Raw genomic sequence first — 15,375 nt, 5'->3', positions numbered from 1 at the left:
CTTAGACAGAATTTTGTCACCAAGCAGGACTAGGGCTCGTGCTCAGCTGGGCGTGTTTTTAAGCTATTGATCAGGCGTTTGGAAACAATGCGATTACTACCTAATACGTATCTTTGAGACAAAATGCAGCCCCCAAACATTTATCGAGGCCTCTGTTAGGTGCTGGGATCTGCCGAGCTCTGCCGAGCTCTGGACTTGAACAAAGCCTTTGAAAACGTTGGGTTCACTAGGCAGGGAAATGGCAAAGTGAGCTGGCGATCTCTGTCCTCTAGAAGAAAAGAACATCTCAGAAAATGTTTCCTTCTGGCTAGCCCCGTCCCGGCCGTGTGTCAGGCTGGCTCTTCTAGAAGGTTCCTTCGGGTTGTGCCGGAATGTGACTGCTCACGGCAGCCCCCGCCTCCCACGCCAGGTGGCTGAACGATTTGGACGAGCTGATGCACCGGCGCGTGAAGTTGCTGGGCGACTGCCTGCTGTGCGCAGCCTTCCTGAGCTATGAGGGCGCCTTCACGTGGGAGTTCCGCGACGAGATGGTCAACCACGTGTGGCAGAGCGACATCCTGGAGCGGGGGGTCCCCCTGAGCCAGCCCTTCCGACTCGAGAACTTGCTCACGGACGACGTTGAGATCAGCAGGTGAGGGCGACCCCGGGCTGGGAGGACGGTGCACAGAGCCCGGGGGGCATGCGGCTGACCCACCTGCACAGAGACGGCAGGGAGCACTGCCCGCCCAGCTCCCCTGCCTCGGAGGCTCCCCGTCGGCTCACAGCTCGGCCAGAAAAATCCCCACCTCCCCTGTCGCTGCCCCTTCCAGGTGGGGCTCCCAGGGGCTGCCCCCCGACGAGCTCTCGGTTCAGAACGGCATCCTCACCACCCGGGCCAGCCGCTTCCCCCTCTGCATCGACCCGCAGCAGCAGGCCCTCAACTGGATAAAGAGAAAAGAGGAGAAGAACAACCTGCGGGTACGGCTGCCCCCCCCCACACCCCACACCCCCCACTGCTCCACATCCTCGCCCTCCTGCTGTCCTTGGGGCCCAGCCTGGTTCTCCCCTGCGCTCCCAGGCCTCCAGCAAGGCCGAGCTGAAATGCCACCACCCTGAGGCCCCAAGCAGAGCCCTCCCCTTCCTGGCCCGCCCACCCTGTTGAGTCTTGGAGGGCGGCTTGAACCACCTCGGATTTGACTCTGCCCTTTGCCTATTCATTGCCCTGTGGGTCCCCTGAAGGCAAAGACGGTGCTCTGTTCATCTTTGCGTTCCCCCTACGCAGTGCAGAGCCAAGTGGCCTTAGATGCTCGGTCACTTTCATTTTGGGGGGCAGGGGAGGGGCTTGATTGAGATATAATTCATCTACCATACAATCCACCCATTTGAAGAATACAGTTCAGTAGCTTTTAGTATATTACACATCGAGTTGTGTAACAATCACCAGGATCAGTTTTTATCACCCTCCTCCAAAAATGCTGTATCCTTTAGCCATCACCACCCCCAAAACTTCCATTTCCCCTCCTGCCCCCTAACCCCCAGCCTCTGACAACCACTAATATATTTTCTGTCTCTATAGATTTGCCTATTCTGGACATTAAGTATGAGTGGGATTGTACAGTATGTGGCCTTTTGTGACTGGCTTCTTTCATTTAGCATAATGTTTTCAAAATACATTTTCCCTGCTTAGGCGAATCCAACGTTTTCAAAGGCTTTGTTCAATTCCAGGGCTCAGCAGAACCCGGCATCTAACACGGGCCTCGATAAATGTTTGTGGGACACATTCTGTCTCAAAGATATGTATTAAGTACAATACTAATCACATTGTTTCCAAATGCTTAATCAACACATATTGTAGCATGTATCAGTCCTTCATTCCTTTTTATGGCTAAATAATAGTCTGTTGGATGGATGCACCACAATCTGTTTACCTACATATCAGTTGATGGACATTTGGGTTGTTTCTACTTTTTGGCTGTCATGAACGGTGCTGCTGTGAACATTCATGTGCAAGTTTTTTGTGGGCATGTGTTTTTAATTTTCTTGGGTGAAATTGCTGGGGCGCAGTTACCTTTTAACTGAAATAATGAACAATTCATGATTTTCCATTTTTATCTTTTCCTTGTTTTTTCTGGTCCTTGCTTCCAGGTATGTACATGAAGGTAGGGGAAGCATCCCAAGGTCGGGGGAGGGGAACATCCACCCCCAAAATTCACATATAACTGTAGTGGGACAGATATCATCAGTGCAGGAATATTCCTTGACATCCCTCTTCCCTGAGCCTTCCAGAGAGTTCTGCAATTGCCAGACCTCTCCTAGCCCCAATCCTACTCCTATCCCCATCCTATCTCTTAAAGAGGGAGGGTTCAACTTACGGGGTGAGAGGCTAAGTACATCAATGTAATAAAAGAGGGTGGAGAGGAAGGAAAGAGGAGGTCCCAGGGGCTGAAATAGAGGAAAAGTTTTTACAGATGTTTTGAGAAAAGAGATAAGACAGCAGTCCTAAGGTTTGGAGAGGAGTGAACTTTTTTTTTTTTTTTTTTTGTGGACTCTGTGTTTGGATCCTTTTTGAGGTCTTCTGAGAGATGTGATGAGATTCTCTCCTAATCACTTTTGGCTACTGACCTGTGCTTTTTGAACGAGAGGCTGCTCAGAGCCCGAACCTCATGGTTTATACGGGTTACATGCCCTGCTTCTCTCCCTGTTCTGTTTTCCCCTCTGCCTCCCTTCAAGGTGCTGACATGTCCCCTGCCACCTCCAAGGATTTGTTTCCCCTTGAATCTGGCGAGTGAGCTGATTTTTAGCATCTGCCTCCTCTCCCTTCCAGGTGGCTTCCTTTAATGACCCCGACTTCCTCAAGCAGCTGGAGATATCCATAAAGTACGGGACGCCTTTCCTGTTCCACGATGTGGATGAGTACATCGACCCTGTGATTGATAACATCTTAGAAAAAAACATCAAGGTCTCCCAAGGACGGCAGTTTATCATACTGGGAGACAAGGAAGTAGATTATGATTCGAATTTCAGACTGTATCTGAACACCAAGCTGGCCAACCCCAGATACAGACCATCCGTGTTTGGGAAAGCCATGGTGATCAATTATACTGGTAAGGATGTACAGAGCCTTAGTGCCGAATTTTAGGTGGAGACCACAATCTGAGCTCAAGGCTTTCATGGGACATCACTTCATTTGGTGAATCATTCTCAGAGTCACATCTTTCATAGTCAACCAATCAGTTCTTTTTGGTTTGCTTTCTGAGGCTGCACCGTGCGGCATGTGGGATCTTAGCTCCCCGGCCAGGGATCGAACCCATGCCTCCTGCATTGGGAGTTCAGAGTCTTAACCACTGGACCCCCAGGGAAGTCCCAACCCATCAGTTCTTCATGAGGAAGCCACACCACAAGGTTTGGGGGCCTTTAGAAGGCAATGAGTTACGTGTCTTGAGATGTGCTGAGTCTGGACCACGGGGCTCAGACATTCACCCTCGGAGTGAGGTGAGACCCCTTTCTGCTGCAGCAGGTAGTTATACTGTATTTGTGTATTTAAATACACAGTATGATTTTGGATCTCCCTCTTCCTCTCAATTGAATTCGGTTAGGAATTGAATGCCACTTCCCACATTTTCTAGGGTGGTCACACGGGTTCCTAGGTAGGTTAATCAGGTTTGGGTACGCGTTAGGAAGTCCCCTGGCGGTCCAGTGGTTAGGACTCGGTGCTCTCACTGCCAAGGGCCCGGGTTCGATCCCCGGTTGGGGAACTAAGATCCCATAAGCCGCGTGGCTTAAAAAAAAAAAAAAAAAAGTTTGGGTATAAACCCGGATGTCTAACGAGGGTCCCCCAAGATGTGGGCGCCCGGGTTTGACTTCAGTGCGTCTTCACACTTGCTGCCCACTACTCCAGGTAACCGCATCTCTGTTTTGCTCTGGCCCGTATTTCTCGCCTGGGGCTTCGGTGGGAGAGCGAGTCCTCGCGTTCTGGGATGCTGGGCCCGCCCTGCACTTGCCCCAGGCGCTGCTGTGTAGGGAGACGAGACGGTGCCCAGGCTGGCAGGGGGACGCGGTGCTGAGGGCCTCCCCTCGCCCCCCCACAGTCACGCGGAAGGGCCTGGAGGACCAGCTGCTGGGCGTGCTGGTGGCCTGCGAGAGGCGAGAGCTGGAGGAGCAGAGGGGGCATCTCATCCAGGAGACGAGCGAGAACAAGAAGCTGCTCAAGGACTTGGAGGACTCCCTCCTCCGGGAACTGGCCGCCTCCACGGGGAACATGCTGGACAACGCGGAGCTGGTGCAGACCCTGGAGGAGGCCAAATCCAAAGCCACGGAGGTACGAACCGTGCGGAAAGGTGTACCGGTCCTGGCCACGGAGGCCCAGGGGCGTTCCCAGGGACCCCTGTGCACCCACTCAGCCTCTCTTAATTGAGAGCGATAGAAAACCTGGGCCTACGTGGCTTAGGTCCAAAGGGAACTCATCGGCCTAGAAAACAGAAAAGTCGAGGGATGGCTTCAGGCAGGGCTGGATCCAGGACTCCAAGCATAGCATCCAGGGCTCAGTTTCTCTCCATTTCTGGACCTTCTGCTGTGTTGGCTTCATTCTCTGCCTCCCTGTGGAGCCAAGCTCCCCTCCTGGTCACAAGCTGGGCCTGGCTTCATGTCCACTGAGGTTCAAGTCCAAAGAGAAGAATGAGAATCTTTTCCTGTCACTGAAGTCACGTGCTCACCCCAAACCACTCCCACGGGCTGGGGATGCCATGTGTGGATTCGCTGGACCTCACTCACCCGATCCCCTCCTGGCCTCGGGGTTGGGCCCCACATGTGAATGAAAGGAGGAAACTGTGGGTCTCTAGATCAAACTCAGGGACTGTTACTAGGAGGAGGGGGCAGGGGGGCAGGGGGGGTCTAGCCACAAATATCTACCACATCTCGCGAGAGGCTGGGGGCCCTTCCTGTCAGCGCTGCATGGGTTTCTTTGCTGCCGCCCTCCCCCCCCACCCCCGCCCTCTGCCTTCTTACTTTCTCGCCCATCTCGTACGTCTTCCTGGTTTCGGCTGTAAGTGGCAACGTGTGCCTCTTCTTCAGGTATCAGAGAAGCTCAAGCTGGCGGAGAAGACAGCCCTGGACATCGACAGGCTGCGGGACGGCTACCGGCCGGCCGCCCGGAGGGGCGCGATCCTGTTCTTCGTGCTGTCGGAGATGGCCCTGGTGAGCTCCATGTACCAGCACTCCCTGATCGCCTTCCTGGAGGTCTTCGGCTTGTCACTCAAGAAGTCGTTGCCTGACTCCATTCTTATGAAGCGATTAAGGAACATCATGGACACGCTGACCTTCAACATCTATAACTATGGCTGCACAGGTGAGCACCTGCTCGCACCGATTTAGGACCGATGCACTCTGTGCGCGTCTGTCTGTGTGTCCAAATTTCCTCTTCTTATAAGGACACGAGTCGGATTGCATGGGGGCCCTCCCTAACAGCCTCATTTTATTTTTTAATTTTTTTAAATTAATTTTTATTGGAGTATAATTGCTTTACAATGTTGTGTTAGTTTCAGGTGTACAGCAAAGTGATTCAGTTATACGTATACGTACATCCACTCTTTTTTAGATTCATTACAGAGTATTGAGCAGAGATCCCTGTGCTATACAGCAGGTTCTTATCAGTTATCTATTTTATATACAGTAGTGTGTATATGTCAATCCCAATCTCCCAATTTATCCCTCCTCCTGCCCTTTCCCCCTTGGTAGCCATGAGTTTATTTTCTACATCTGTGACTCTATTTCTGCTTTGTAAATAGGTTCATTTGTACCATTTTTTTTAGATTCTACATATAAGCGATATCATATGATATTTGTCTTTCTCTGTCTGACTTACTTCACTCAGTATGACAATCTCTAGGTCCATCCATGTCACTGCAAGTGGCATGATTTCGTTCTTTTTTATGGCTGAGTAACCTAATCAACTCTTAGAGGCCCTGTCTCCAGCTCTGAGGTACTGGGTATTAAGGCTTCAACTTATGGATTTTGAGGGGGACACAGCTCAAAATTGTGTTGGGTAGGAAACAGGTTGAGGGCTATCCTACAGGGCTCACTTAAGTAACCAACCCTTCTAACACATATAAGGTAGAATTCAAATCACACATTTTGACTTACATGTTTTTTTTTTCTTCTGTTAAAAAAAAAAACAAAAACAAGAACTCTAGTGCTTTGCGTCTTCCTATCCATAAAGAGTGTGTTGATGGCACAGGCTTACTCTGCAATAGAGATCGGCCAAATCTGTCCCACCGCCTGCTTTTGTAAATAAAGTTATATTGGCACACAGCCACACCCGTTTCTATACAGATCGTCCATGGCGGCTTTCACAGTACAATGGCAGAGTTGAGTAGTTATGACAGAGACTGTCTAGTCTGCAAAGCCAAGTCGATTTACTCTCTGGCCCTTTATAGAAAGTTTGCTGATACCTCTTCTCCACTGTAAGAACTTTTGCTTTGAGTCAGGCAAACGACCAGCACTTCATTCAGAAGGTGGCCCTGAACCTCCATCATACGGTCCTTCATCTGCTTGGGGGGGACCCCCCTCCTCTTCCCACGAGGGCGTGGTAAGTGCCGCCCGGAGACGTGACCATTTCAGGTGCGTACGAGCGAGGGTCACTGCCCGTTGCACTTTTGGGCATGACGTGTCAATTGAGCTCATAGTTTTTGCACGCAGGTGTTCACGGACACCAAATGCAAAGATGGCTAAATGCAACTAACTGTGCAGTTGAGGTGCTTCAGTTCATTTCTCTGAAATTTAAGCATGGTGTGCATAAGAAACCCTGTGTTTAAATGCATTTGTTTTATCCAGACCCGTCTGTTGTTTCTCTTCAGGGTTGTTTGAGAGGCACAAGTTACTTTTTTCTTTCAATATGACTATCAAGATAGAACAAGCAGATGGGAGAGTCCCCCAGGAAGAATTAGATTTCTTCTTAAAAGGTAATGAATTTACCTCGTTTCATGCTTCCCAACTCCCTGGACCCACGTTGCACATGTGTATGAGTTTGTTCACCAAAACAAACAATAGCAGAAATTTGCCTTCCTTAAAACTTGGCTTCCAATAGCACTGCTTTAGTAAATATCTCAGTTGACAGTTCCAGCCTCAGAGATAGTTTGAGTTAACTCAGAGCAGCCAGCCTCTGCCTTAAGGCTGCCCTGAGGCTGGAAGCCACGCAGAGCTTCCTGGCTGGAGTGACGGACGGTGACAGGGGAAGCCTAACCCTCTTCTCTTTCCAGCCCCCTTTTGAGAAGTGGATTTTCCCCCAAAGTGAGGGAAGCCCAGGAATGGAGCTGCTTACTCTTCCCCGTGTGTTGGTGTCGGCTGTTTACTTCTCTTATCCTGTTGTGATTAGGAAACATTTCCCTGGAGAAAAGCAAACGGAAAAAGCCCTGTGCTTGGTTGTCTGACCAGGGATGGGAAGATATCATTCTTTTATCAGAGATGTTTCCAGACAACTTTGGGACTCTTCCTGATGATGTGGAGACACATCTGACTGTCTGGCAGGAGGTGAGCAAGTGTTCTCTTTCTCCTCCTTCCCTTCCCCGCATGTCACTAATCTCCACACTTAATCTGTAGCCTAACTCCCTATGAGTGTGAAGATCTGCCTCCGAGTGGCTCGTGCAGAGTGTAGCCAATGCCCTCTAACTCCCTGGATGGAATTCTCCTTTATCTAGTTCAGCTAGTTTTGTGGGAGAACTATCCAACTATCTCTCCATCTGTCTATCTATCCATTTGTCCATCCATCCATCCATCCATCCATCTGTCCATCTGTCTATCTATCCAGTCATCCATCCATCTGTCCATCTGCCTCTGTCTGTCCATCCATCCATTCAAGAAACTTTTTGAGCATCTGTGGATGGACCATGTCCCTTGATGGGCAGTGGGAACTCAACAGTCCATAAGACTCAGTCCATCCCTTCCTAAAGTTCAGAGTTTGGGGGGTAGAAAATGACAGATCTGACTAGACGTGGCCTGTAGATTTCATCCCTTTACAGGGGCTCTTGGGACCTTCACATAAAAAGGGGGGCCTATATCATTTCTCAGTTGACGCCAGCATGAATGTTCTTTGCTTTTCCCAGTGGTATGACCTGGATTCACTTGAGCAGTTTCCATTCCCCCTGGGTTATGATGACAACATCACCCCTTTCCAGAAGTTGCTTATTTTGCGCTGTTTCCGTGTGGATCGGGTATATCGGGCCGTGACCGACTACGTGACTGTAACAATGGGAGAGAAGTGAGTTGCTTGTGTTTGCTTGGCCCTTTCTGTGGGGTAGAATATCTAATGTCACCCCTTCCTGGACTCACGGATGGCAGTGGGGGGCCAGCTCCAGCGAGGGCTGCCTTTGAGCATGATTTGGTAGCCACTCTAGAGCAACGCTGTTTAAGAGAAATACAGTGTGAGTGACATACGTAATTTCAAGTCTTCTGGTAGCCACATTCAAACAGAAACAGATGAAATTAATTTTAATGACAGTTATCATAAGCATATAAAATATATATTAATATATAATAATATACATATAATATTTACTAATAATAAGTAACTGTATTTAATTATTAAATGATACAAATGAACCTATTTACAAAACAGAAACAGACTCACAGACATAGAAAACCAACTTATGGTTACCAAAGGGGAAAGGTGAGGGGGAGGGATATATTAGGAATTTGGGAGTAAAATATACACACTACTATATATAAAATAGATAAACAACAAGGACCTACTGTATAGCACAGGGAACTATACTCAATATTTTGTAATAACCTAGATGGGAAAAGAATCTGAAAAAGAATATATATATATATATAATCACTGAATCACTTTGCTGTACACCTGAAACTAACACAACATTGTAAATCAATTATACTTCAATTAAAAAAAGTAAATTTATAAAAAAGGAAACAGTCAAAATTAATTTTAATAACAATCATCATAAGTTATATATATTAATATATCATATAATATAATATAAATAATATGTATTAATAATGAATTATATTTAACTCAAATATTAAAATATTATCTCAACATGCAATGGATTGAGATATTTTGCATATTTTTTTGATATTAAGGCTTTAAACTCCTGTGTGAATTCACAGGTACAGCACATCTCAGTTTGGACTAGCCACACTTCAAGTGCTCAATAGCCACACGTGCCTGATGGCTCCCATATTGGTAGCTCTGGAATTGAGGGCGAAGCCGGATGGGTAACTTAGGGTGACAAACTCAAATCTGCCTCCACGGCCGGTGGGTGATGGAGAGGACTGAGCGTGGCTGGGCGAGCACTGGGGCCCACTGGAGAGGTCAAGCCCTGGCCAGCAGCCCCTTAACTCCTGCTGACTGATGCCAGGTGGCGGCGGGGACCCAGATCTCTGACTCTTCAAAGGAAACTAGAAATTTGGATTTCTACATGATATCTCCCAATCGTTATGTGCTGGCAACTAATTTTTAAAAAATCTCGAGATGCAGGCCATTCAGGACACGCCTGTGGAGCCGCCGGTGTGGGACCTCTGGGCTCAGTGCCCAGGGCACGTCCACCTGGAAGGCCGGCTTGTCAGGAGGCATGCAGCTCAGTACAGCTCCTGAACCACCCAACCTGGATGTACCGGGCTCTGCAGAGAGGTCCCCATCACCCAGGAGCTTATTACCGTCCAGTGAATGAGATGTGTGTAAAAACTGGATTCCAAAACAAGGCTGAGCAAAGAGCCATACCAGAGGAACAGTCAGAAGGTTCTGGACACTGGGAGGAAGAGCGCTGGTCGGACTGGCCGGCCCCTGCCTGGTGCTGTCCTCCCGGGAGCGTTTTCCAGTCGTGTTTCTTTCCCCAGGTACGTGCAGCCTCCGATGATCAGCTTTGAAGCCATCTTTGAGCAGAGCACACCCAACTCGCCCATTGTGTTTATCCTGAGTCCTGGCTCTGACCCTGCCAGTGACCTTATGAAATTAGCCGAGCACAGTGGTTTTGGAGGGAACCGCCTCAAATTCCTTGCCATGGGTCAAGGTCAAGAAAAGGTAAATTGTTGTTGGAAGGAACAAGCTCTAAATGTGGGTGAGGTCACCGGCCCTGTTAGGAATGAATTAACGAATGTTTGGCTTTAAGCTAAGAGTGCCGCCCCACACACACAAGTGCCGTGCATTTCCGGTCTACGGAGCAGTAATCAAATGTCACAGCGATGACAGTGTGAACAGCAGTATAGTTCTAGAGCTAACCTGCTGTGATTGCCCAGCCTGGTACCGTCGGTATGTTCTGCTGCTTCCAAAGCCCCTTCACATCCAGTCTTTCTCTCCCTCAGCCCTTGCAAGAGCCGCGTTTTGGATCACGGCTGTCACTGCCCCAGTGGCAAGGCCAACTGGTCAGGGGGCAGGTGCCACTGTGTCCGAGGTTGGAGCTCTGGGGGCTGAGGGAGGCCAATGAGTGCAGCCCAGCGGACCTGGGTGGCCCCGGAGGAAGTCTAAAGGGTTGCTTCTTCAAAGGCTCCCTCTGTAGCTCCTGGACCGCTGGCTCCTCTGTGGCTTCTGCTGCAGCGGCCAGTAGTTTCCTGGTGCCTGCAGCGGGTCTCTGGGAGAGCACAGGGTGGTGTGGCAGTGGGACGCCGACTCTTCCTTTCTGCCTCTGTCGGAGCAGGTGGCCCTACAGCTGCTGGAGATGGCGGTGGCTCGAGGGCAGTGGCTGATGCTGCAGAACTGCCATCTCCTGGTCAAGTGGCTGAAGGATCTGGAGAAGGCCCTGGAGAGGATCACCAAGCCCCACCCCGACTTCCGCCTGTGGCTCACCACGGACCCCACCGAGGGCTTCCCCATCGGGATCCTGCAGAAGTCCTTGAAGGTCTGGCTGCAGGACAGACAGACGTGCCCACGGCTCGGTTCCTTACCTCACTCCCGTTTTGCTGTGTGCGTGTGTGTGTTTAGGATAGAGTTGGGACCCCATGGACACCCCCCCCTTTCCCAATTCCATTTCTCCCTCTCCCTTCAGAGGGAAGCACTGTCCAGAATAGGGTGACAATTATTGGGTGACAGTGACGACTCCCAGGCCCGTCTGTATCACTTCTGCATGTCCTCAAAACAATTTCTGGGTTAGTTTTCATGGACTTCACATTTATCCTTTTTAACTCTAATGATCGGCCCTCCCACAGCCCGCAGAACTGGAGTGCTTGTGTGTGTAAGTTTCAAGGAGTTTACGTGCCCTGTTTAATTTAGTCTCTGGGAACATTTTGGGGAATGGTTTCGTCATCTCTCTCTTCCTCCAGGACAGGGAGAGGGAAAAATTAGCTACTTCTATTTTACATTTGAGGATCCCATGGATCAGAGGCGGTTGAAAGAGCCTTCCTGGGGTCGTTTGATGAGTCAGGGCAGAGCTGGAACAACGTCTAGTTTTTAACTCATTCACGTGGGCCCTTGGGAATAGGGAAGATGGCTTTGCAAGGACGGAGGGAAAGCCAAAACGTCTGCAGTCTGCACACTCTTCAGAGCCCTGCTCGAGGGCCTGGGGTTTCCGTCACCATCGGTCTTTGCTTCCGACAGGTTGTCACCGAGCCACCCAACGGGCTGAAACTCAACATGAGAGCGACGTACTTCAGGATCTCTCCTGAGATGCTGGACCAGTGTCCACACCCTGCTTTCAAGTCCCTGGTCTACGTGTTGGCGTTCTTCCATGCTGTGGTGCAGGAGAGGAGAAAGTTCGGGAAGATCGGGTGGAACGTGTACTACGACTTCAACGAGTCTGACTTCCAGGTGAAGAGGCGGCTACTGCCTGTCCCCGGGGACACTCCCTCCTTAGTTGTTCCTGCCCACGTTTTCAGAAAACAGTCAGAACGCGAATGACTATGGGTTTTCGGATACCCAGGCCTGTTCCTCCTCTTTTCAGGTCTGCATGGAAATTCTGAACACGTACTTAACAAAAGCTTTCCAGGAGCACGACCCTCGGATCCCGTGGGGCAGCCTCAAGTACCTAATCGGGGAGGTAGGAGCACCCCGGGCACCGTCTGCAGGCCCCCGGGGTGGGCTGGGCTGGGCTGTGGCCTGGTGCCCCTGGTCCATGGCCCCCGAGCCTTCTGCGACTCCCCTCTTGCTCCTGCTGCCCATCAGCTGAAGGCCCCTGGGTCTCTGTGAAACACCCCCCCGGCCCCGGTTCATCACCCTGTTATTCTTTGTCCTAAGTGAGTGACCTTCACCTGGGAGTTTGGACTCATCGCCCTGGGGACTTATGTTCCTTGCTGAGGATGCCTCAGGCATGTCACTGGAGCCCTGCTCCTGTTCAGCGGGCCTGGAGGTCCACTCTGGAGGCCACGACCTTATACAGCGCTCGTGGGAAAGCTTCCCCGGAGGCCTGTGTGTGGCTCAAACAGAGACATCACTGTTCCAAAGACAAAAGCGGCTGCTGGCTCCTTGGGTTGTTTTGTTTGCTTGTTCGCCATGTTTTGGGGAGTTGGCCAGTTGCACACTGGCTCCCAGCATTTCACGAGGACTGCTATCACCTTGGGCTCTATGAGTCTGCACACAAGCCCTCTTGTACACAGTGGCCCAAAGGCTGTGCAAGTCAGCACGGTTTGAGCTGTACAGTGGCCGGGCAGCAGGAGTCTCACTAAGGGCGCATCCGGGCTTGACCCTGGATGATCCGCTGGGCCCGGGGCCTCAGGGCCCACCCCGTAGGTTCTGGGTCCTGGCCGTCTCTCACTCCCTGTAATGTCAGGTCATGTACGGAGGACGGGCCATCGACAGCTTTGATCGGCGTATCCTGACCATCTACATGGATGAATACCTGGGAGACTTCCTTTTCGATACTTTCCAGCCATTCCACTTCTTCCGGAACAAGGAAGTGGACTACAAAATCCCCACGGGGGATGTCAAGGAAAAATTTGTTGGTGAGATTTCTCAGCCATCAGAAAGTATGTTACATGTTTTATTCTAAGGGAGCCCGTACATTTCAGCTGTTCTGGTTTCTGTGGTTGGCTTGATGGTTCTTCTGACCCCTTTCCTGGTGGGACTCTTTGACTGCTCTGGGGTGTTTTCTTACGCCTTTTAGTGGGGCCCAGGGGGCTCTTCCTAGCCTCAGAGCTGATGGAGTTAGTTCAGACTTCCTGTCCTGGAAGGATGGTAAATATATCAGAATCTCCCTGGAAGGGCAGAGTGGCCCCTGGGAAAGTCACTGAGCCATTTTCATAAAAGATACACGTAGAGGAAGTTCCCTGGTGGTCCAGTGGTTAGGACTCTGCACTTTCACTGCTGTGGGCCTGGGTTTGATCTCTGGTTGGGGAACTAGGATCCCGCAAGCCGCGAGGCATGGCAAAAAAAAAAAAAAAGATGCACACAGAACTGTGTTGGGCGTGGTGGTGTAGAATTCTTATTTTAAAAGCATGTCACCCTCTCAGAGGTGGAACGTAGTCTAACGTGTGTGGGGACGTCGAGGCTGTGGGCCCTCAGCAATCGGAGGTGGCACGGCGGTGTAACCGCTGTTTGTTCTCTCCCATTACAGAAGCCATTGAGGCCCTCCCTCTGGCCAACACGCCTGAAGTGTTTGGGCTTCACCTCAACGCTGAGACTGGATATTACACTCAGGCAGCTCGAGACATGTGGTCTCACCTGCTGGAGCTGCAGCCTCAGACGGGTAAAGTCCCCTGCAGAGGACTGTGGTCATCGGACTGGGGACAAAGGGCACTGGTGCCAAGTGCTGCTTCGGGTTCTGATAGCTTCCGTACTGTTGGTGCCCTTCTGAGAACCAGAGGCACAGGCTGCCCCAGTCCTGCACTCAGGTGCCTTGCTCTCTCTAAAAAGTGTCCTGATTTCAGGGGAATCCAGCACTGGCATCAGCCGCGATGAGTACATTGGCCATGTGGCCCAGGACATAGAAAACAAGATGCCCGAAGTCTTTGACTTGGACCTGGTCAGGAAGCACCTGGGGACGGCCGTCTCCCCCACCTCAGTGGTGCTCCTGCAGGAGCTGGAGCGCTTCAACAAGCTGGTCATACGGATGTCCACGTCCCTGGCTGAACTTCAGAGGGTAAGCCTGTTCCTCAAGTGCAAATTCCTGCCTCGGTGGAGTGCTGGGTTTCCCGCTAGTCTCGCCTGACTGCTCTTGATTCTATAAACAGGCCTTGGCTGGAGAAGTTGGGATGAGCAGTGAATTAGATGATGTAGCCAGGTCTCTCTTTCTCGGGCACATCCCTAATATCTGGAGAAAGCTTGCCCCTGACACCTTAAAGTCCCTCGGAAACTGGATGCCCTACTTCCTGCGGAGGTTCAGGCAGTTCACGACATGGGTGAGTGAGAGGCAGCGGTCTGCTTGCTGGTTCAAGGCTTGGCCTGGACCCCCTCAAACCACTTCCCGACTCCCTCTCCCCTCCCCAGCGGTACCTCTGTCAGGAGCTGATTGGGTGCTCTGGAAATGGTCTCGGACTCTGCAAGCATATCTGTTTTTTTTCCTTTTCTTCCTTCCCCCCTCCCTTCCTTCCTCCCTTCCTTGGGGACTTCCCTGGTGGCGCAGTGGTTAAGAATCCGCCTGCCAATGCGGGGGACACGGGTTCAAGCCCTGGTCCGGGAAGATCCCACATGCCGCGGAGCAGCTAAGCCTTTGTGCCACAACTACTGAGTCTGCTCTCTAGAGCCCTCGAGCCACAACTACTGAGCCCGTGTGCCGCAACTACTGAAGCCCATGCTCCCCAACAAAGAGAAGCCACCGCAAGGAAGAGTAGCCCCTGCTCGCCACAAATAGAGAAAGCTCACGCACAGCAACGAAGACCCAACCCAGCCAAAAATAAATAAATAAAATAAATAAATATATTTTTTAAAAAAAGACTTTGAAGCATACTATGCACAACTTGATTTATCCATCTAAGAGTCTATCTTGGCAATTGTTCCATCTAAGCACATCTAGATGTCATTCCTTCTAGGCTACTCCATCTCACAGATATCCCGTATCCTTTCCCCTGATGGATATTTAGGTGGTTACCATTGTTTTTTTGTTTTTTTGTTTTCTTTTTGGATTTTTTGTTTTGCTAGTACGAACAACATTCTGGTGCACATGCCTTTGGAGACTCGTATGAGTATATTCCATGGGTACAATGGAAGAGTTGGATCCGAGTGTGTGCATTTTAAATTCTGACGGCTCTTGTCAGATGGTTTTCTGGAGAACTTGAAACCACAATGTACGAGAATGATTATTTCCTCACCCCTCTGCAACATGGTGTGTTCTTAATATTTTGGATCTTTTTCTCCTTCATAGGTAAACAATAATATCAACTATGTTGGTTGTGTATTTCTTTAATTATGGTGAGGCTGAGTGTATTTGACATGTTTATAGACATTTTGTATTTTTCTGTGAACTGTCTTTGTATCTTGATTTCATTTTCATCAAGTTCTCCACCTTTTTAAAAAAACTTATT

General features: G+C 50.2%; 1 protein-coding gene across 4 annotated transcripts in view; it reads left to right on the top strand.

The window, feature by feature from the left end:
* DNAH10 (dynein axonemal heavy chain 10) overlaps window positions 1-15,375 on the top strand; it is a 149,108-nt gene that overhangs the window by 130,735 nt on the left and 2,998 nt on the right. For all 4 annotated transcript variants that reach the window (XM_059893951.1, XM_059893950.1, XM_059893949.1 and 1 more), the window contains 16 exons: window positions 410-631; window positions 810-957; window positions 2,804-3,083; window positions 4,068-4,297; window positions 5,050-5,323; window positions 6,831-6,935; window positions 7,349-7,503; window positions 8,076-8,230; window positions 9,826-10,009; window positions 10,623-10,823; window positions 11,519-11,728; window positions 11,862-11,957; window positions 12,687-12,858; window positions 13,470-13,601; window positions 13,783-13,994; window positions 14,086-14,253. In XM_059893951.1, the coding sequence (XP_059749934.1) occupies window positions 410-631; window positions 810-957; window positions 2,804-3,083; window positions 4,068-4,297; window positions 5,050-5,323; window positions 6,831-6,935; window positions 7,349-7,503; window positions 8,076-8,230; window positions 9,826-10,009; window positions 10,623-10,823; window positions 11,519-11,728; window positions 11,862-11,957; window positions 12,687-12,858; window positions 13,470-13,601; window positions 13,783-13,994; window positions 14,086-14,253 (2,944 nt within the window). The remainder of the gene's footprint in view (window positions 1-409; window positions 632-809; window positions 958-2,803; window positions 3,084-4,067; window positions 4,298-5,049; window positions 5,324-6,830; window positions 6,936-7,348; window positions 7,504-8,075; window positions 8,231-9,825; window positions 10,010-10,622; window positions 10,824-11,518; window positions 11,729-11,861; window positions 11,958-12,686; window positions 12,859-13,469; window positions 13,602-13,782; window positions 13,995-14,085; window positions 14,254-15,375) is intronic.

The sequence above is a fragment of the Balaenoptera ricei genome, chromosome 14 (assembly GCF_028023285.1).
Source record: "Balaenoptera ricei isolate mBalRic1 chromosome 14, mBalRic1.hap2, whole genome shotgun sequence".
NCBI lineage: Eukaryota > Metazoa > Chordata > Mammalia > Artiodactyla > Balaenopteridae > Balaenoptera > Balaenoptera ricei.
The sequence above is the reverse complement of the archived record's forward strand: the minus strand, read 5'-3'. Positions and strand labels throughout refer to the sequence as shown.